The sequence below is a fragment of the Maylandia zebra genome, linkage group LG23 (genome assembly GCF_041146795.1).
Source record: "Maylandia zebra isolate NMK-2024a linkage group LG23, Mzebra_GT3a, whole genome shotgun sequence".
Classification (NCBI taxonomy): Eukaryota; Metazoa; Chordata; class Actinopteri; order Cichliformes; family Cichlidae; genus Maylandia; species Maylandia zebra.
The window spans coordinates 16,478,248-16,501,622 of record NC_135188.1 but is presented as its reverse complement, the minus strand read 5'-3'; the positions used below and the strand labels follow the sequence as shown (position 1 = coordinate 16,501,622).

The window sequence follows — 23,375 nt, the reverse complement described above, 5'->3', positions numbered from 1 at the left end:
TAATACAAAGAAAAAACAGCAAACCCCAACAATGCAAACCCCCCTGTGTAAGCACTTTGGCGAAAGTGAGAAGGAAAACCTCCATTTAAAAATGAAGAAACCTTCAGCAGAACCCATCTGCCATGACCAGTAGGCGGTGAATGAAGGCAGAAAACACTAAGAAACGTTGTGGGAAAAGAGCCATTGATTAACTAATGATTAATTTCAGAGTGGTGTATAAACACATAGTGAGTTAAAAAAAAAAAATACTGGTTTACCAAAAGTAAACCAGCAGTCTGAGAGCAAAGTGCTCTGTTTGAGTGATATGGCACTTTAATATAAGATGGGGCCTGATTCTTCAAGGACTTCTATGTGATGAGATGGATTTTAAATTTGATTCTGCATTTAACAGGGAACCAACGATGAGAACCCACTGCGCAAAGTGACTTCGGAGTGATGTGTTTTACAAGTCATTTTTGGACGTACAGTTTTGATCCACTGAAGGGGTTGTTTAGTATCACCAGGCAATGTCCTTTTTTTCAATGTCTGCTGAACTCCTAGTGTTGATATCCCTGGGATCTCAGTGTACGGGTTATTTATAGTCCAAATTCGGTCATTGTGAATGTCTTTTCAATGTCAAACGTAGACGTCCAAAAATGATTTATAAAACACATCACTCCGATGTCACTTTGCACAGTGGGTTCTCATCGTTGGTTCCCTGTTAAATGCAGAATCAAATTTAAAATCCATCTCATAGAAGTTCTTGAATAATCAGGCCCCTCTCGTTTTTATGTTTTCTGTACAGAAACAGTATGTGTGAAGGAATGCAGAGTGATCAGTAGACATCTCTAAGATGTTGTGTGCTCTTGAGCTAAATAAAAAAGTGAGCAGCTGCATGGTGGATTTCAAGCAGAAATGTCCCTAGCTTCTCACAGACAGCTTGCACAATGTGCACATCAACAAAGACTGTCGAGCAGATAGTCAAGTTCATACATACACACTAGTACAAACGTCTCGTCGTCCTGCTACTGATCACAACCACATTCACTCCCTCTTACAAAGCTCTTCACAATACAACAGGATGCCAGCCTCACTAAAATAACAATGAACTATATAATGCAAATGCTCTTTTAAACTTCTTAAACATATTTACTCCTTTTAAAAAGGATTCGAAGAATTTTTCTAAATAATTTATCCATTAGTACTTTACATTTTAACATGCCTTTCAACGTTTTTTTTAATTCTATTTTAACAAATTTTAAGAAATGACAGTTCTAACCTGGTTACAAAGAAATAAGTTGATTATTTAAAATAAATGAACCAGTTAAAGAAAAACAGGATAATTAAAATAACACACAAAAAAATCCCACATGTACTGAGTAAATCAATAGACTAACATATAATAAATTGTGTTTATTTATAAATAATCCATATTCATATGTATAACAGCAATGTTGCTATTTGTAGTTTAAAAAAATACATTTATTAACCATGTAAACTCCCTGCACCTGTCATAGACAACCACATGACATCAAAAAACATTATCCAACCCAAAGTTCAAATGTTGAACGTCATATAGATATCTAAGTTGGGTCATGGTTGGACGTCCAAATTGGTAGATCTCCAGAATTGGTCATGGACCAACAAACCCAATATAGACGTGATCTGCACATCTATTCTGCTTCCCACTAAAGACTGGATGCCAGATCCAATGTTTAGTGAGAAGAAAAATAGTCATGTTCTAGTCCCTGTCAGTACTTTTGCTGGACATTTTGGATCAACTAGCAATTTAAGTCAGTGTTTACCAAATGTTACGACATTTTGGTAACAGGATGTTTCTAATTTTAGATATACTGGAAGAAATGGAATAAAGCAATCCTACATATTTGTTTAATATGGTATTGAAAGATATATCCTGGTCAAAAAAGAAGCCAAAAACATCATCATCAAGGTCTTTATTTTTTAAGATATTCCTGTAGTTTAACTAACTAGTGTTTGTTATCTGGCTTCATTGATAGATAAGGTTGGGAATCATCTGTATAGCAGTGAAAATGTATGCTATGCCTTTTGATGATACTGTCTAAGGCATAGGTGTCAAACTCTGGCCCGCGCGCCAAATTTAGCCCGCAGCCTAATTACATTTGGCGCGCGAAGCCATACCAAATTACTATTAGAGCTGGCCTACTGGTATTATACAGCTAATAAATATATTGTTTAGTATTAAAATTTTCTTGTTCCATATTCAGTTTTTCAGCAAAACGTGTTTGAGTCCATAAGAAAAGATTCATTCTCATATCTGGAGGAATAAATATATTTCAATAAATATTAACGTTAGCCTGCAACTTTGTTCCAGTTTTGAATTTTGGCCCACTGTGTATTTGAGTTTGACACCCCTGGTCTAAGGGAAGCATGTGTAGTGTAAAAAGAACAGATCTTAGCACAGAAACCTGTGGAACTCCATAATTACCCTTAGTGTGTGATGAGGACTCTCCATTTATATAAACATGTGGAGTCTAATAGATAGATATGATTCACCCCAGTTTAGCACAGTACCTTTAAAATCACCAGCATGCTCTAATTGCTAATAAAATATGATGGTCAACAGTATCAAACATTGCACTGAGGTCTCTCAGGACAAGCTCAGTCCACTCTCAGGAAGATCATTTGTAACCTTCACTGATGTGGTTTTTGTATTGTGATGAGTTTGGAAATCTGAGTGAGACTTTTTGAATAAACCATTCCTCTGCAGATGACCGGTTAGCTGTTTTATAACTACTCTTTCAAGAATTTTGAGATAAAAGGGAGGTTGGAGATTGGCCTATATATAATTAGCTAAGACAGCTGGGTCAAGTGATGGTTTTTTAAGTAACGATACTGAGTGTGAAGTACCTTTGCTGTCAGATTACGATGCATTAAAATGGTTCTCTTTTACCATTATTTCCCAACATGCGGCATATGCAAGCATTATATTATCCCAAGAATAAAAACTGACAAAAGTTTGAATAAAATCCCAGGTTTTCCAAAACAGGCTTGAAAGCATATGCACCCTGACAAGGCTGTTAGAGTTACAGTGGGGCAAAAAAGTATTTAGTCAGCCACCGATTGTGCAAGTTCCCCCACCTAAAATGATGACAGAGGTCAGTAATTTGCACCAGAGGTACACTTCAACTGTGAGAGACAGAATGTGGAAAAAAAAATCCATGAATCCACATGGTAGGATTTGTAAAGAATTTATTTGTAAATCAGGGTGGAAAATAAGTATTTGGTCAATAACAAAAATACAACTCAATACTTTGTAACATAACCTTTGTTGGCAATAACAGAGGTCAAACGTTTACTATAGGTCTTTACCAGGTTTGCACACACAGTAGCTGGTATTTTGGCCCATTCCTCCATGCAGATCTTCTCGAGAGCAGTGATGTTTTGGGGCTGTCGCCGAGCAACACGGACTTTCAACTCCCGCCACAGATTTTCTATGGGGTTGAGGTCTGGAGACTGGCTAGGCCACTCCAGGACTTTCAAATGCTTCTTACGGAGCCACTCCTTTGTTGCCCGGGCGGTGTGTTTTGGATCATTGTCATGTTGGAAGACCCAGCCTCGTTTCATCTTCAAAGTTCTCACTGATGGAAGGAGGTTTTGGCTCAAAATCTCACGATACATGGCCCCATTCATTCTGTCCTTAACACGGATCAGTCGTCCTGTCCCCTTGGCAGAAAAACAGCCCCATAGCATGATGTTTCCACCCCCATGCTTCACAGTAGGTATGGTGTTCTTGGGATGCAACTCAGTATTCTTCTTCCTCCAAACACGACGAGTTGAGTTTATACCAAAAAGTTCTACTTTGGTTTCATCTGACCACATGACATTCTCCCAATCCTCTGCTATATCATCCATGTGCTCTCTGGCAAACTTCAGACGGGCCTGGACATGCACTGGCTTCAGCAGCGGAACACGTCTGGCACTGCGGGATTTGATTCCCTGCCGTTGTAGTGTGTTACTGATGGTGACCTTTGTTACTTTGGTCCCAGCTCTCTGCAGGTCATTCACCAGGTCCCCCCGTGTGGTTCTGGGATCTTTGCTCACCGTTCTCATGATCATTTTGACCCCACGGGATGAGATCTTGCGTGGAGCCCCAGATCGAGGGAGATTATCAGTGGTCTTGTATGTCTCCCATTTTCTGATGATTGCTCCCACAGTTGATTTTTTCACACCAAGCTGCTTGCCTATTGTAGATTCACTCTTCCCAGTCTGGTGCAGGTCTACAATACTTTTCCTGGTGTCCTTCGAAAGCTCTTTGGTCTTGGCCATGGCGGAGTTTGGAGTCTGACTGTTTGAGGCTGTGGACAGGTGTCTTTTATACAGATGATGAGTTCAAACAGGTGCCATTCATACAGGTAACGAGTGGGGGACAGAAAAGCTTCTTACAGAAGACGTTACAGGTCTGTGAGAGCCAGAGATTTTCCTTGTTTGAGGTGACCAAATACTTATTTTCCACCCTAATTTACGAATAAATTCTTTACAAATCCTACCATGTGGATTCATGGATTTTTTTTTCCACATTCTGTCTCTCACAGTTGAAGTGTACCTCTGGTGCAAATTACTGACCTCTGTCATCATTTTAAGTGGGGGAACTTGCACAATCGGTGGCTGACTAACTACTTTTTTGCCCCACTGTAAGAGTTTTACATTTGTCTTTGAGTTTTTGTTTTCATTTACTGTTAACACTACAATGCACTAAAATTTCCTTGATTAGGTTTAGGCAAAGAAAATGGTTCAAATACACCATTTCAAAGGCTAAAATACTCCTTCCATCTGCAACAGGTTTTCCAGACTAATGCATCCCATAAAAGCCTTGACACCAGTCTCATTAACTGCCCCACTTGTCACAGCATCAGCACGTGACAGTCTGAGAGTAGAACTGGGTTGGATTTTATGGTAAAAACAAAAGTGGAATATAAACTCTAACAATAATACAGCCTTATTCAAGCAAGAACAGCCTCAATATACTCACCCCTAAAGATTATCTAGTTTCAAGCTTTTTCGTTCAAGTCCAGCAAGCCATTCTTTGTAGCACATAGGATTTTGTAGACTGGTAGAGTGGTATTGAGTGGTAAGCTGAGATCTCAAAATGATTTCACTCTTCTGTTATCATAGCAGACAAAGAAATTAAATATTGATTCCCGGTGTTCCACCACAGGCTGAAATTAACCATTCTCTCTGCTCTCTCTCATTCTTTTCCTCCCTGTTCACTTGCTTATTCTGTCTGTCCTCCCATTGCATCCCAATTTTTATACCTCCCTATCTTATTATTCCCTCTCTAAAGTACTCTCCTCTCATTCTGACTGTCTGTTTCCCTTTCCCCCTCTGACACTCTTTTAATGCACTGTGACTGCTTGTAATAGAGAAAAGCAGAGAAGCTGTACATGGCATGACTTTAAATCTTTTCCCTAGCTGATAGAATGATAGTGTGCCTCTCTATATAATTCCATATTGCGACTTAGTTCTTTTTTTCTACTGGGACTCAAAAACTTCACAGACCTTTAAAGTTCTGAGTAAATGCCATAACCTCAGGTCATCCAAAAATCTCAAAGTAGCCATGTATTTTTCTAAAACCTTAGTTTGATCAAAACAAGGCTAAGAGGTTTAGACAGATTGTCATCCAATGCAACAAACAAACAATACACAAAATGTTAAAATATATTTTTTCAGTACAGAGAGTGTAACATTGTAGCCAAAGTTGTACTCAAAGACTGTGCTTTTATGTAATGCAGATTGGGTCCCTTTAAAGTTCTCATGGTTAAATCCATTCTTTGTTATATCTGCAAATATTGTAATTAAAACACAATTAGATTATTGTATTCCAAATTCTGCTCACTACTTTGCATCTTTAGATCTATAGTGCTACCCCCTGTAAGGCTTTTAAGTGTCATGGGTGACCACTCATAAATGTAAAGTCATTGTCTGTCAAATGCCATAAATTCAGTAATGCTAGTGTGTTCTCTAATTAGGATTTTGTGCAAATCAAGTTCAAATGAAGTTCATTTCAATATCTTGCTCAGCAACACTGATCCATTATAATGCACAAACAACAAAAAAGATTTGCAGACAGCTATATTTACACATCTACAGTTATAATGTGAATTTAACTTGATGAATGAAGAAAACAGTAAGATGTTCTCTGTGTAATCTGTACATTGGCTTCAAAATGTTCATAGAGTTTAATTAATACTTCAAGCATTGACATTATACATTGGAAAAGCATTGATTGCAGAGCAGTTGAATGAACTACAGTTTATGTACATTAGAGCTTCTTCTATTGTCTCTGCTTCTGATGTTTGCAGCAGTGGGATGTTTGTCTCCCTTTTTTGGTTCTGAGCTATACAAGTTTAGACTGCAGTCATTATGACTTCAGGTTGAGTAAGATTTGACTCATATATCTGGTGACTTATGACTTAATTAGGTTATTTTAAAAATACCTAAAAACCTGCTAGAGGCACATGATATGTAGTGTCAGTATTATGTAACATAATACATTTGAAATATTGCAATATTTTCTTTTAGGGTAAACAGTTTTATGCTATAATTACTAATTTTATTTTGTGTTGCTTCACTCAGTCATTCAACAATGCTAAGCAGCTGGGATGATGGTACCTTACTCATGATGCTATCGGTCATGTAAAAAGAGTCAGACAACAGCCGCTTGTGTTGTCTGATTTGCTTTATATTCTGTTGCCAGGTTGTAGGCAATTAAACATATCCTGAATTTATGAAGTACTGCTGTTAGTCAGTGTTTGTATAGGGACACAGCTGAGCTGTGTAGCCAAAGACTTCCCACTAAATCTAGTTACTTTGTAAGAACACATCCATAGTTAGACGTAAATGTCAGTGTGTCAACTTTAATTGCAAGTATTTTTTTTTAAGGGAAAGACAAAATACATGTAGTCTAACCAACTTATTTTACTGAATGACATTTCAACTACAGATTTCATCCAACAGGTTAAACTGAAGACTGAACATATTCCTATATGTAATCATTATCTTCAGCTAGGCTAGTCTGCTTAATTCAACAGAGGAGTCGTCTCAGTGTGAAAAAAATCATATTGTAATAAGACTATATTGAAATAAAAACACATTTGTCAAATAATTTACCATGTCAGATATGCCATGACAATTTCAGCAGAGATCTTTCATGGGCCAGTCGTTATCACAAACAAAAATAGATCAGGCATGGACCCTCTGGAATACATCCAGGTGTTTCAAATCAAACAAGATTGCAGATGTGGTCAAATTAGTCTCCCTTCTTACTGAAAATATCCAATAATCAATCATCTACACAGAGGTAGTTTTTTTTTTAAGTGGCCATTTGTGCATTAGACTATTTAAGCTACTCCAATGGGCCACATATAAAACCTCCCCAGTGTTGCAGAATCAGTGACTTTCTTCAACTCCAGTGTAGAGACAGACTAGTTTCCCCTCAAGAGAGTCGCCAACCCTGCTTGGTGAATTTGTCGTCCTCCCTGCTTGGCATAGCAATAGCTCTCTGGGTTGACAGTTGCATTCAAAGGTAGTAAAGTGAGCATAGCAGTGACCAGACTTAGACACGTAATTGACTGTAGGCTTGTCTAGCATTATTTCTCTGGAAGAAGAAATGTTAGGTCTTATTACTTCATTTTAGTAAGGTATTTTTAACTAAGCAGCTATAAAAAAAATACTGTCAAAAGATTCACTGCCAATCATTTATTTAACAAATGAATTCAACTGACCAATGGCCGGTCTGACCAGTCTTTCTGGCATTTCCTTTATAAGAAGAATCTGTCCAACAACACATATTTGTCCAGGCTTCTCAAGTAGTTTAACACGACCATGTTAAGATCTCAGTGCACATTGGCCTCATACATAGGGATGCTCTCCCAGTTTCCCAGCTTTTGCTGTAGTAGAGTCTATTTGTTTTCTGTTGATAAAGCTTAACTTTTTCTAAGTTTTCTTCCTTGACTGAGCCACAGGGACTATCATTGCATGGAATAATTTCCTCCAAAACAAAGAAGAAATCTGAAATGGAGTGTTTTTTAATCCAACAGCCTTCACATATAAACCTTTGCTTGAATTCTACACTAATACACGGCTTTCAATAAATGAAAAGCCAAATACTTAAGTCAATACTGTGATAACTGTGTCCTCTGTGTACAAGTTCGTTGTTATGATTCTCAATCAAGTTTTAAATTGTACACACATGAACAAGCATTCAGTCCCACCCTGTTAACTCCCACAATCAGCCGTAAGTAGGTAATGAAATGCCCTGCATGAATATTGATATTCATGTGGATGTTCTTGTCCTTCCAGTCTTTTTGTGGAAGTAAAAAAAGAAAAAAATGTGTGATTAAAGGGAAATTTAATTGTGAGTCAAGGTTGGAGGTATTATTTACTGGCCTTCATTCAGCTGGAGTGGTGATGTGTCACAGCAGCAGTTAATGTTTAGAGAGCCACTGCCTTTAGAAAGAATAAAACAGAAAAGGTTGACAACATTGTGTCAATGGCAGTGGCGGGGATGATTGGACACCAGAACACTTTCCCCTTGACAGACCTTGATAAAAGGGAAACTCTAATTAAATGCAATGTGACAGAAGAACACAGTGACATCAGGCAGGCACAGAGGATATGGACAGTTGAGATAAGCCTCCAGTTGATTGACTGTTGCATTCTGTTTCCTTCCGCTACCCACTTTAGTCTCGACAATTTCTGCAACAGCAGCTGTGTTGTTCTTTCAATTATGAGCAACGCCAGAAAGCAGTCAACCCAGGTGACAAGCCACATGTTAGTGGTGAACTGTGACAAAAGCTTGAATTGTGCAATTAGCCATAATAACACCCTCACCTCGTCCAGCCCCCATCTAAGCGCTAAACTATACTTAGTAGAATTTACACTTGTACTTGAGAATTCTTATTAGTGTCAGCCTTGAAACTTTTTTTCATACCTGGCAAGGTGATTTAAATATACGTACAAAAAACTGAATGACTTGTACATGTTCCTTTGTGTAAACAGGTTCCTGAGATATACAGAATTTTAATGGTCTTTAACTATGTGCTTCTAGTTATCATTTAAGTTACATTTTGAGTGAATAGGGTGCTAGCTGCCTTATTCAAATGGTGTACGTCAACAATATTAAGGCTCTATATTAAGGCTCTATGGCTTAAGGACAGATTTTTTTTTAAGTTTTAAGTGTTTTAAAGTGTTTTAAGTTCTGGCTTGTGTTATGTGCTATCTGAAAGTTTTTTAAATGATAATAGCAGTGGTGTGCAGTTATTGTTTTACATTAGTTGTAGAATTATGAATTATGGACTATATAATTTTTATTTAAAAAAAACATACTTGTAAATTATCCAAGAATAATCATATATGCAATTGTTCTTTTTCCTATTTTTTCACCATACCTAATATAAATATCCAAATACAACCATTTTTCATCTTGTTTTCTTAGCATATCTTATCACAACTGTATCTGTGTTACAGTATAATCACCTCTGTTGATGAGCTAAGCATGTTTTTGGACATAAATCGCATGTAGAATATGTTTGCACTATATTTCTACATTGCAAAGTGTTTGGAGCTGGAAATCTTTTCTGGAACATAAACTGCCATTTCAGCTTGAACACCGATGGAAGACGGAGGTAAAAGTTAGTTTTTCACTAAAAAATATCTAAATTCATATTAGTTTCATGGCTGAAGCTAATGACAACTGTCAGATATGGGTATATGTTTTGCTAAATACAATATTGTGCTTGGGGCCCTGATGATATGAGACTGTTATTGTAGATAATTGCACATTTCTAGCTTTGACACAGTTCAATACCACTAACATGAGACTTGTCACCTGGTTTTATTGCTTTCCGTGTTATTTGCTATTGAAAGAGAAGCAGCTGCTGTTACAATAATTGTAGAACATTGGTTAGTGGAAGGAAACCACTTGAGGAAAATTGTTTGATTTAGTACCCTAATAAAGACAAGTCAAACATTATTATTCAGCACCTGCAACCACATTGTAGTTTTAATGAGCTTAATAAAATGAGCTATGGTTTAAATACGCTTTTTTTTTCTTTTCTTTTTTGTTTTAGTAATCCAATATACACTCATCAAAAACTTTATTAGGTCCACCTGTTCAATGGCTTGTTTATGCAAATATCTAATCAGCCAATGGCAGCAACTAACTACTTTTAGGCATGTACACATGGTCAAAATGACCTACTGAAGTTCAAACCACGCATCAGGAAGAAAAGTGTTTTAAATTACTTTACATGTGACATCTTTGTTGGTGCCAGTCTGTGCGCTTCAGAACTTGCTCAACTGCTTGTGTTAGTCGTCATGATGGTAGGATCAGAATTTGAAGTAAATAGCAGGAAAACATGGACCAATCATCGTATGAATGGTTCAAGCTTATGGTGGTGGTATGATGATTTATGGGATATTTATGGGTAGTAGTGTTTTTTATACACATTACCAAAGCTGGTGTTTTGCATAAAACATATCCTGTATTGATGTATTATTTGTTCCACTAATGTGAGTGCATTGGGGTCATAAAAACTGCGTGTTTGGCACAGGTATACTTTTTTTTTTTTAACTTAATTGTAGCAACTCTGAGAGGATTAATGACATTTGTTTTATTCTATACACTTTCATGTCCCAGTGACCATTTAAAGTGCACTTATTGCACTTTGCACATTTATTTAGTTGAGAGCCCAGTCTTGTTAGACAAAAAATATCTGCCTGGCATGTTACCAAAATGACTTCTGAGTGGCGAGACTTCCCTCTGAAGACTTTGCTGTCTCTCCTCTTAGTCTTTCCACCAATTAATTTTCTCTTCTCACTATGGTTTTATTCCCATTATTCTTTCCTCTTTTTTGTTAGAGGCAGTTGCTGAGTTGTATTCGTGGCGGAAACTGCCCTGGACCCAACGTCAGCTCACTGCAGTTGCCTGGAGATGTGGGTTTCTTTGCCAACCAATTGGCCGTGCCTACCATGGAGTTTGCCTTTGAACAGACTAGAGCAGAAGAGGTATGTCTAAACCAAAAGACCCAATTATTTTATTTCCATTTTTCTTGTGACGCTCATTGCTTTGATTTTATGCCATGCTACGTTGTCCCTTGAGATCAGAGGAACTACCATAATACAAGGCACGGTCACACCTTGTCTTTTAGTTTCTGATAGTAAAAATTTCCTCATTAGAAGCAAAACTTGTCTTTGAGAAGGTACATTTACCTTTAACTTACGACAGACACAAACTACTTAAAGTGCATGCTTTAATGTTTTAGCGTGTGAAACAAAGTCTGTATGAATATATACCAGTTGTGTGACTGAAGTAATTACTTCATCCCAGCCTTAGTTTCACATAAATAATCTAATATATACAATATGCACTGAGACAATAATGGAAAGTATTAAACCAAAAGGAGAAGAGTATTGTTTCAGTTTGTGTGAATTTTCTTTTAAAGAAAATCTAGTAAGGACCCCATCTGTCAAACTCTGTTAAATTGGAGTGGCAGTCAGAGGGAGATCTACCACAGGGCAGTTCATATATACAAAGACAAAAAAGTGGACTGGATCTAAAATTAACGACTTTATTACATTACACGATTTACATTTTAAGACATTTTTCCAGCTATGTCACATGACCATATGTGGTACACTGTGATAACAACCATATGCAGCCCATATAGTGTCACTGCCAATATGAAGAACGTTTTCAAACTTAAGCAGAGTGCAGTATAGCTTGTCTCTTTTGTAAGGAACAAATGCACATCATAGTGCTCACAAATTATGCATGCCCCCATTTATTTCCATTAAAAATGCAGTATTGATGTTTGTTGCACAGCCTTGGGGTGGAAACACAGTGATTTAGCCTCAGCTTATCGGCCCACTCAAATTTGGAACTTCTGGCTAGGACGGCAACTTTGAGCTTAATTAGTGCGAGAGATCTTCATGATGTTTATCTGCCCTCAAGGTGCCTTTACAACCTGAAAATAATAGGTGGTGGAGAGTGAAATCTGCATCACTGGGTTTGTTTAGGAAAGACAAAACCTAAATTAAATTAAAAACTATCTGTAAACAAACCTGACTCTGTTAGGGAACACCCTATATCCATATATTAGTAACGGCTTAATAGCATTTGGATTGAACTCCAGCATTTAAAATCGGAGGGCAATAAAATTTCCTCTACTGCTTTATATCTTAACCGGGTCTCTGGGGAAGCTGAGACAGACAGAAGAACCTACACAGCTTCCATTTATAGTTAATTTCTCCACTTGTAGAAATGCTCAACATGTTTTAGAAACTGAATTTTCTCAAGACAGTTCCGAATTACTTTCAGATTGACTGTTCAGTCTGGAGAAGGAGAAAGACTATTCAGCAGCTAAGCTGCAAGTTTTATGGCAGACCATGGTTGATAGAGTCAGTGAGGAGTCAGTGAGCTTTTGGGGAAATAAGAGACTAATTAATAGTCAACTATTCACTAACTACAAATTTTTAAAAAACAACTGTATGTTATTTTTAGATTCAAGTATGTGTTTATCCCAGGTATATGTTCAAAAAGAAGAGAAACTGCTACTAACATTAGCACTAAATATGATTATAGCCAAATATTCTGTCCAATTAGAGTTAATATTTAGCTACTGTGTTGCTTTCCTGGGCTGCTTTGCAAGTAAATAAGATTCATTAGTGTTAATGGTGTTAGTGTTTTATTGATTGTTTAAATCTGGCTTTCGTATAAACCAGTGTCTGTATTGCCTGTGTTTTGTGTCATGTGTAAGCTGTGTGCAGGCAGGATAGGAGGAATGATGGACCCAAAATTGTAGACTCAAAACAAAGATTTATTACTAAATGACAAAAACAGGAAACTGGCTAAACTGGAAATACATAAACTAAACTGGCAGGCAGATGGACAGAACACACATCCTGGGATGGGATGTATTAAAGTATTCATATAAGGACATGGACATGGATTATATAAGAAAATGCAAAACTAATGTACATTTAATGGCATGCAATCATTTATACAGATCTTTTAAAAAAAGATAGTTGCTGTGGGGGGCTTTCCCTAACTTAAACATAATGCTTCCACCCTGCAGCACCCATTTGAAACACACTCGTTTTACCATATTCACTTTTTTTGCAGATGTCGGCATATTGAACAGTAACACGATTACAAAAAGTGGGAAACAGTACAACTTCTGCAAGCAACAAATGCTTAATGCACCTACATGTATTTTCAAGACATGCTGATTTAATATGCGGGATTTATATTTCCTTCTAATGGCCAATTTCTGCTTTCACAGCGTGACCACATCTTTAATAGTGTTCTCCCACGAGTAATTTTAAATAAATTCCTGTTCGTATGGGACAGTTTAGCTTCCACACCCTCACACTGAAATGAATGGATATGTATTTTCTGAGTAGTGCAAGCTGGAATAACAAGAGTTATATAATATTTGTTACAGAGATCTCATATGAAAAGCGATTTTCCTGCCACAGTAAAGTTTTGCAGGCTCTAACCGCCTATATTTCTCTGTAACCTTACTGTCGTTGCGCATATTTCCAACTCCCAAGCAGTTAAAACACCTGTGGAGTTCACCCTAAATACAAGCACAAACAGGAGTCATTTAGATCTACTTCTAAGAACAAAGATGTATCCAAAATGTGTCACTCTGAGATGATAATACAAAATGAAATTTGTTGTTTACATTATAAATAACACGTCTAACTGTGAAGGTAAAGGTCAAATATTCAGTAGGACAAAAGTACAGTTCAGTACAAGAAAGTACAAAAGTAACACTGTTTATTATTTATATTCCATTGCATCTTCATTTTGCTGCTCAAAGGGCTTTTGATATCTGCAGGCATCCTTCATCAATTCAGTTCTACCTATATAACAGCAGTTGCCGTGCGCTTTACATCGTAAGATAAAGACGTCACTGTATTATATAGAGAAACTCTGAGAAAGAAGAAAAAAAACTTTTGACTGGAAAAAAATCTGAAACGGCCTCAGGGAGGGCGGCTAAATACTGCAACTGTTTGGAGTGAGGGGAAGCAAAGAGGAGAAACAAGAGCATAAAGATACGACAGTCAACATCAACAAAAATAGCAAGCTCTAAACCAGCTGTTATTACCGAGAGTTTGTAGGAAAAAGACCTGGAAACATTTATAGGGAGAGGAGACAATATGGAGAGTAAAGGAGGGGACACCATTAGACTTGGAAACAGAAGTTCACTATGTATCAACACTTGGGAACAGTGAGTTAAAAGCTGCTTTGTCAGTTTGGATTTTTCTCCTCAACAACAGTTTTGACAATCGAGGCCCAAAATGCCACAAAAAAAAAAAACCTTAGTGCACAGGAAATGTTTATCTCAAATTACCCTCGGTTATTTTTAACAATTGTAAATGTCATCTCTTTTTATTCTGTCAAACACTGTGTTAGTCATATCTCATATTTTTCTCCCACACACTGAACACAGATTGTGTTCTGCTCTTAGGCTTTCCCACCATTACATATTATCAGTGTTGTCATGGTGAATGGCCCTGATTTTGAAGAGGTGGGAGTGAAGCTGTGATACGACCTGACTTTCACATTCTCTTCAGTCAGTTGTATTTAGAGCTAGCATTTCAACAAAGGTGGGGAGTTGCAGTAAGCATAAAAAACAAGCAGCTAAAAATATTAACTGATTACAAGGGGTTTAGTACATTTGGTATTAAAAGGTCAACAAAATATTTTTCAGGGATGCCCTGAATATAGCTCGAGTGAAAATGAGCAATTGTGTGTTTTCCATTTGTTTGGCCTAAAAATGTAAACATGTAACACAGGCCATACATTCAACCACAAACTTATAAGCTGTGTTTGGGGGGAAAAGTTAGGTTTTGTTTTGCTGTTTGGCTTCACTAGAGCTAATAAAGTACAGGGTTCACCAAATGATTCAATAGCCAATTTTCAATAGTGGAAAGGACCTAATTGTCATCGAAATGACAAATTTGATCTTAGCACTGGTTTCATGTCTGTTGGTACTGTACCATACCATGCCATAATCTCATCGTGCCCTTCTGATAACTGCAACAATCCCCGTGCAAGGTTTAGGAAAACATGTGATTGAGCATCAAGCCCATCTGCCAACCGTCCATATTCAGTGGAAAACCAGTTACATGCAAGTTCCTCATTGTTCATTTTGGCATCACCTCACTGCTAATGGCGGTGGACAGGTCTTGGCACAGGCATGCTTTCTCTGAAAGGAACACAACCTCATTCTTGCCCTAGCTGAGCTTTTAGCTGGTGCATTGACATCCCATCTGAGACTTTTGTCATGCAGTCAGTGATGCATGTCTCGACCCACATCAAGAGGGAAAGGGCAAGAATAGCGCATTGTCATGAACATGAAAGTAGCTGGAAGGTAAAATTCATTTCATATGCAATATAAAATGCTATATATGCAAGCTGCTTTTGTGCTGAAGTTTGTTATTTTCAAACCCTCTTTGATGACTAGAATTAATATTCAGTCTCATCACTGGCAATACAGTTACAATTATGTGTGTGATATGAATCAATGACATACCACAGGTAGGAGAAAAAAAGACATATGTACGCATAACAACTGTAATACTTCATGTTTCTTCTTTTTGAAAGATTATTAAGGCAAACATTGTTATTAATTTATGATAAGTACATTAAATTGTGTTGATCCAAGTAGATGGTGTACTGTGTAGCTATTTGCTGATCCATGAAACCAAACAAAACTGTAAAACAAGAACAATAAAAAGGCAAAGAATTAATATCTATATATCTGCTTTTTCTGTGCAGATTTTGCAATTAAAATATAGTGATTATTATTTGCCCACATTAGGCTCCGAACAGAAAAAGAAAATAATAAACACACAGAAAAGTGAGTGCCTATGTATGTGTGAGACAGAGAATGTTTGTGTTTTCCAGCTAAAAGCTTTAGAACAGTGAACCGAGTTGGGCGACGATTACAAAGTATACAGGTGTGCATACTGATCCCATGTAGGCAATAAATCAAAGCAGGTACATATGGCTCCAACTGCGTGGGTGCATTTCTGAGAAACCTCTGCTTGGTTTCCAACTTTGTTCAATATTCCGAACAGGTCACTATACTGTGTGTGATCCACTGTGTTTGTAATTGCATTCATTCATCCTCATATGCTGAGCAAACAGAGTTCTGTGCTGGCAATGTGTTGGGGAAACAACCAGATGTTGTGCACCATTGCTGTGGTGTTCATGACAAAAGTGTGGCTCGCTGAACATTTGTTTTCTCATTTAACATCTGTTTTTCTTTCACTCTATGGTAGTTTTCATCTCTTTGCACTCACAGTGCTCCCTAAAACTTCCTTTTGTTATTCACCGCCTGCAATATTTTTACAATGTTTTTTAAAAAACATTTGCGTGTTTTGTTTTGTTTTGTTTTGAAGTCTGAGTAGATTTAAACCTGTTTTATGTACAAAAACAGAGAAACATGTTCTGCTGTGAGAGAATGACGTGACTAAAGTTATTGAGATGAGCTATATAACACATTGTTTGAATAATTCATTGTTATGTAATGTAATACGCTCAAAAATCTCCTTCAGCATATTTTTCTTCACTGCCATGTGCAGAAATCTGGATGTAAAATACCATCCTGTTCGGGGCTACGCGTGGGAGTCATCTTTGACATGTGTCATCAGGCAGTTGCCTTGGCTTTGGGGACCTGGAAGAGAACTCAGACAGGCCACTGAGGTGTGAGAGGAATATCTGACATCCCCTCATCTCTGCAGATCATTGGTTCAGGGCTATAGTCAGGTTCAGGTGGGGAGAGCAAGAATTAATAGAGTCAGAAGGATCTTCATCTTGACTTTGGCATGTACTCTGTTTAGACCGGAGGCCATTACTGCAACTTTGTGCAGACAATTAGAGTCCTCCAAAAATGTAGGACAAGGGCTGCAGCATCTTCTGCCCTCCCACAATTTGTGACAGGAGTGGACTTGTGATAAACAGCAGTGCTGCCTAAATGATTTTTAGAGAGAGAGTTTTTGCAAAAACACTGGTATCAGGAAATCTATCTTCTGTAACAACCACAAATTATGCTTCTCTGGCTTCATCCTTAATTTATTTTCCCACTGCACCAGGAACAGCTATAATTATCTCATTGTACATTTTAACCTATGTGCGAGTACACACTTTATTGTTCAAATCCTGTAATACAAATCTTTTATTATGTTCAGGAAAGCAGCTGAAAATAATTGCTTTCATCATTTGACTCCTTCCCATTTTGACTCTGAAAATGAGCTCTTAGTGGTAAAAAGCAAACACAGTTAATCAGCCTCTGTTGTATTGGCTTTGTTTTCTTTCACCTGCTTATTGTGCTTGTAGGTTTCCTGTCTGTTGGCGTAGTTGCAAAGGCAGTTTTTAATTGGACAGTTAGCCTTTGATGTCCTGTAATATCCTGCATTGTAAATGTAGCATCTTTGCTAGAAGAAGAGCGAGAGTAAGAGCACACAATCCAAACAAAACAAAAGACATTTTCCAGAATAGACCTTCGTTCTGGAGATAAAACACCACATGATCTAGATACATTAAAAAAAACCTAAATGAAATTCCAGTCTGGAAAGTAGGATGTGTATACATTAACACTAATTAGCTCTCATTTTTGCATCAGAAAACTCTTTTCTTTCACTATATACTGTAGTGGATTAAATAAGTAAAGCTGACTAGCGGTATCTCAAAAAAGTATTAACAACCAGTGGTTTCTACTCAAGCATTATATGCCATCATGGAACTTTATCGAACTTGACAGCAACAGCAAATCTTCACAAAGCTGCCAGAAAAGCCTGCATTTTATTTGATGTCCTCTCAGTAAAAACGGATTGACGCGGGGAAAAAAGTTTTTTGGAAAACACTGAGTGAACTGCTATAATGTAACTTACTTACATTACTTACTTTTATTAACGTTGCTCACTCATTGTCATTCCCGATTAACACGTTAGTTGCAATAGTTGCACAAACTCATAGATCTACAAATATATATATTTGACTAGGGCTCCAAATGTATGTATTCTGATAGTATGCACATAGAATATATAGTAGTTTATTCATTATCAGGTAGAAGTTTCAGCTGCAACATTTCACAATTATTCTGTGTGAGCCATTGCTTGCAAGGAGCTTTTATTATCATAGTGTGATTAAGTTTTACCAAAGTATTTTGTCAGGAAAGCAAATAAGATACAGACTGTATTGCATACACATCAGTAAACACGTCATTTAATGCTTATTTGACCAGATGCTTTGAAGTTTGCTCCAGTTTCATAACACCAGTTCTCCAGGAGCTCATTGAGGTTTGATTTATCATTGGTTCCAGCAGGAGAAATACCATTTTATTACAGCAATCTACAGTGGCATTTGGTCCTTTTCAAATGGTATTCCTCATCCTGTACGTGTTGGTTGTAAAACACAGTAAGTGAAGTCTTGTTAAGTGGCAGTAGTACCTGTCAGTGCCTCCAACCTTCTTGGAAGTCTAAAGCTGATGGGGAATGATAGAAGGATATTACATCTGCATCCAGCTCTCCCCTGCACAGCTGTCAGGCCCAAACTCCCCTTGGTGCTTCAAGTGGTGATGATGCCAGGCAACAGTCATGCAAGCTAAAGCACACTAACACACACCAGTGTGCGTGTGTCTGTTCAAATCTCCATCTGACACATCTTACATGAAGTAATTTTATTTGCAGCTTTGAAGATGGGAGTTACTGGTGGTGAGAGGACACGAATGAAGTCTGTAGGGTAGACATGAGAGACAGTGAGAGTGAGGAGAAGGAACAAGTTGGGGAAATGACATTGCAATTGTGATTTGTCAATAAACCCTTACCGTACTACATTTTAATATTGACCAAATTTACATATATTTCTTGCAGAGTCTCTAGAGTCTTCTATGCTAACTTTAGTGCACAGTACAAAAGAAAAAGGACTCTACCAAGAGCCTCCAAAAAATTGTGTAGAAGACTTTAAAGTTGGGCAAAACTTTTGCAGTTAAACTTAAAAATAAATAAAAAATATGACAGTGGCACAGTTCCTCACAGCAAGAAGGTCCTGGGTTCAAACCCACCATCTGGGTGCGTTTCTGTGTGGCTTTTGTGTGTTCTCCCCATGTCTGTGGTTCCTTTCCAGGGGTGTCAGCTTTCTACCATAGACTATAGACAGGCAGTTAGTAGGTTTATGTTAATTAGTGATTCTAAAGATGTGAATGGCATCTGTCTCTCTGTGTTAGCCCTGTCATAGACTGGCAACCTGTCCAGGGTGTTACCTGCCTCTCATCCTATAGTTTATCCAGTTGAAGCCCCATGATCCTGTGATGGACATTTAAAAAAATATTCAGTTGTCCTCTGTGCACAGTTTTTGTCAGTAAACATTGAGTAGAGTTATCATTTAGCAAAACACTTGATAACACCTCAAGTACACAGCAGGATGCTTGTAAATCCGTTAGACAGTTGTTTGGTTTTCAGGCAGTGCACAGTACAGGGAGTGCAGAATTATTAGGCAAGTTGAATTTTGAGGAATAATTTTATTATTTAACAACAACCATGTTCTCAATGAACCCAAAAAACTCATTAATATCAAAGCTGAATGTTTTTGGAAGTAGTTTTTAGTTTTAGCTATTTTAGGGGGATATCTGTGTGTGCAGGTGACTATTACTGTGCATAATTATTAGGCAACTTAACAAAAAACAAATATATACCCATTTCAATGATTTATTTTTACCAGTGAAACCAATATAACATCTCCACATTCACAAATATACATTTCTGACATTCAAAAACAAAACAAAAACAAATCAGCGACCAATATAGCCACCTTTCTTTGCAAGGACACTCAAAAGCCTGCCATCCATGGATTCTGTCAGTGTTTTGATCTGTTCACCATCAACATTGCGTGCAGCAGCAACCACAGCCTCCCAGACACTGTTCAGAGAGGTGTACTGTTTTCCTTCCTTGTAAATCTCACATTTGATGATGGACCACAGGTTCTCAATGGGGTTCAGATCAGGTGAACAAGGTGGCCATGTCATTAGTTTGTCTTCTTTTATACCCTTTCTTGCCAGCCACGCTGTGGAGTACTTGGACGCGTGTGATGGAGCATTGTCCTGCATGAAAATCATGTTTTTCTTGAAGGATGCAGACTTCTTCCTGTACCACTGCTTGAAGAAGGTGTCTTCCAGAAACTGGCAGTAGGACTGGGAGTTGAGCTTGACTCCATCCTCAACCCGAAAAGGCCCCACAAGCTCATCTTTGATGATACCAGCCCAAACCAGTACTCCACCTCCACCTTGCTGGCGTCTGAGTCGGACTGGAGCTCTCTGCCCTTTACCAATCCAGCCACGGGCCTGTCCATCTGGCCCATCAAGACTCACTCTCATTTCATCAGTCCATAAAACCTTAGAAAAACCAGTCTTGAGATATTTCTTGGCCCAGTCTTGACGTTTCAGCTTGTGTGTCTTGTTCAGTGGTGGTCGTCTTTCAGCCTTTCTTACCTTGGCCATGTCTCTGAGTATTGCACACCTTGTGCTTTTGGGCACTCCAGTGATGTTGCAGCTCTGAAATATGGCCAAACTGGTGGCAAGTGGCATCTTGGCAGCTGCACGCTTGACTTTTCTCAGTTCATGGGCAGTTATTTTGCACCTTGGTTTTTCCACACGCTTCTTGCGACCCTGTTGACTATTTTGAATGAAACGCTTGATTGGTCGATGATCACGCTTCAGAAGCTTTGCAATTTTGAGACTGCTGCATCCCTCTGCAAGATATCTCACTATTTTTGACTTTTCTGAGCCTGTCAAGTCCTTCTTTTGACCCATTTTGCCAAAGGAAAGGACGTTGCCTAATAATTATGCACACCTGATATTGGGTGTTGATGTCATTAGACCACACCCCTTCTCATTACAGAGATGCACATCACCTAATATGCTTAATTGGTAGTAGGCTTTCAAGCCTATACAGCTTGGAGTAAGACAACATGCATGAAGAGGATGATGTGGACACAATACTCATTTGCCTAATAATTCTGCACTCCCTGTATCTAACTACACCTCCCAGAATGGGTTTAAAATTGGATGCTGCCTACCAGTGTTGGTCAAGTTACTTGAAAATAGTAATTAGTTACTAATTGCTGATTACTTCTCCAAGAAAGTAATCCAGTTACTTTACTGATTACTTATTTTCAAAAGTAATTTATTACTTAGTTAACTTTTTAAAACATCATACACGACCTGAATATGTAATAAAGCAAAAGACTTTTCAGTCCAATTCATTTTTTCTGCATAATTCATCATATAAATTAAAATTGTAATCAAATAAAAAAGTCTCTTTTTAAAACTTGTTTTATTCTTTTAACTTTATGCACATTGCATCGAGCAAAAATTAAATTATATGCAACAGCCTCTAACTGGAAGAAATTTGTTAAACATTTAAACCTTTTCTGCCTTTTCCAGCACATAAAATAAAATAATTTAAACGCTGCGTGGTCGTACTCTCTCCCGTACTCCATGTTATCCATTGTTGATCTACACACGTCTGTTGCTGCCACAGACTCGTACGTTACTGACATGAGACGCTCTCACAAACAAAATCACAGTTTGGTAACGCAGCGTGCTTACGAGATAGTAACAGTAATCAAATTTTTTTTTTTTTTTTTTGGACTAGCAATCTTTACTCGTTACTTGCAAAAGATAATCAGATTACAGTAAAGTGACAGAGTGAATGGGTTAAATGCATAGAGGAATTTCCCACAGGGATCAATAAAGTAATGGTTTTGATTGTTTGTTTTGTCACCTTCGCCCTACATGTCTTCCACTCCACAGGTTTCTTTACAACCGCTGGTCGTAACTAGAAACCGCTATTGCATTAGCCTAATTTTTAACTTTCCTCCTACATACTGTTGTAAATGGACTACTGGTTATACTCCCACTGGAACATTAAAATTTTAATGCTTTAAATATTTTTTATCTCCATATCTGTGTATTAGGAGTAAACTAAATTCTGCGTAAGCAGGCAATAAAACACACTGTTGTAGTAGCTGACTCAGCAGGGCTGATTTATGAGAGGCTGTTTGCTCCAGTTACAATTACTGAGGAAGATCATCAGCTTTTTTCTGTAGGCCGAGCATTTTTATTTAGTTCTGCAAATACAGACTGTCCAGAAAACTGAAACCAATCTTTTCATGATACAGCAGTCTGTTTATGGAAGAGATTATTTATCGATATTTGGCTTTAATGGCCTCTATATCACTTAAAAGTGGAGACTGAAACATGAAAAGCTATTTTTTAAACCATCTCTTGCCTTGGTCAAGTGTTTTAAAAGTTCCTATGAAGTTGTACAACTGTGCAGAGCATGAAAGTTTGGTGTAATATCAAAGATGGGGTCAGAATATTGGGATTTTTTTCTTTCAACCTAGGACTTGTTTGGATATTGGATGTTCAGCGGTTTGTTTTGATATTGCACCGTCAGTGATGTTCAGCAGAGGGATGAACAGGTCTGTGTACAAAATAACTGATTGATCTGTGGAATGTGCTTCTGCATGATTTAGCCATATATGCCTAAATCATGGGGGAGGTGAGGCTGGTATCAAACTGGAATGTGCATCAGTGGAACACCACTTCCTGATGCACTGCTGTACAGTGCATTCGAAACTGATACATATTTTTTATACTGCACTAAATAGTGTCCTTAGAGATTTCTGAAAGCAGCCTGTAACAGCCTTGATAATTATGTTTATATTTAAACATGTTTAATGTTAAAAGTACTTTGTTTAATAATGATTTTAATAATAATATATTCCTAACTAACAAGGTCAAGTAAAACCAAATCTGGTTTCATGCTGTAAAATTATGTGTTGTACATGTGTGCTGTAGCACTCGAACTTTTTTCCTCTTTTCTTTTTTCCCAGTGGGGACCTCTCCCACGCTACAATGCGAAAGTAGTAGAACAAGCAGGCTGTATTAATGAACTTGAAATGCGTGCACTGCATTTCACATTCTCCAAAAAATTTACTACATAACTCCAGTACTGTACGCCAACAGGCCAACTTAAGCCACTGAACAAAACTCCGATATTTAGTATACTTTGTTTTCTTTCTTCCTTTCCTTCTTTCAAGAGTCAGAAATCTTGCTTAAGTTGGAGACTTTCAATGTTATTATTTTACATTTGAGGCTTTAAAAAGCATTTACGGTGGTGGGATGTTTTTTTTTTTTTCAGAAGTGAGTCATATGCACTAAATTGCCTCCCTATACTATGTTCATGAAAATAAAGCGACATGTCATCCATTGCAACAGTATGACTCAGCTATGTGTGTTTAATTGTGTTTAGACAACAGTGGAGTTCGTTGGCTCAGAGCA

General features: G+C 37.6%; 1 protein-coding gene across 1 annotated transcript in view; it reads left to right on the top strand.

Annotated features, from left to right (window-relative positions):
- Positions 1-23,375, top strand: part of naaladl2 (N-acetylated alpha-linked acidic dipeptidase like 2) — a 471,898-nt gene that overhangs the window by 334,480 nt on the left and 114,043 nt on the right. Inside the window, exon 14 of the mRNA XM_076880772.1 lies at positions 10,879-11,025. Coding sequence (XP_076736887.1) covers positions 10,879-11,025 — 147 coding nt within the window. The remainder of the gene's footprint in view (positions 1-10,878; positions 11,026-23,375) is intronic.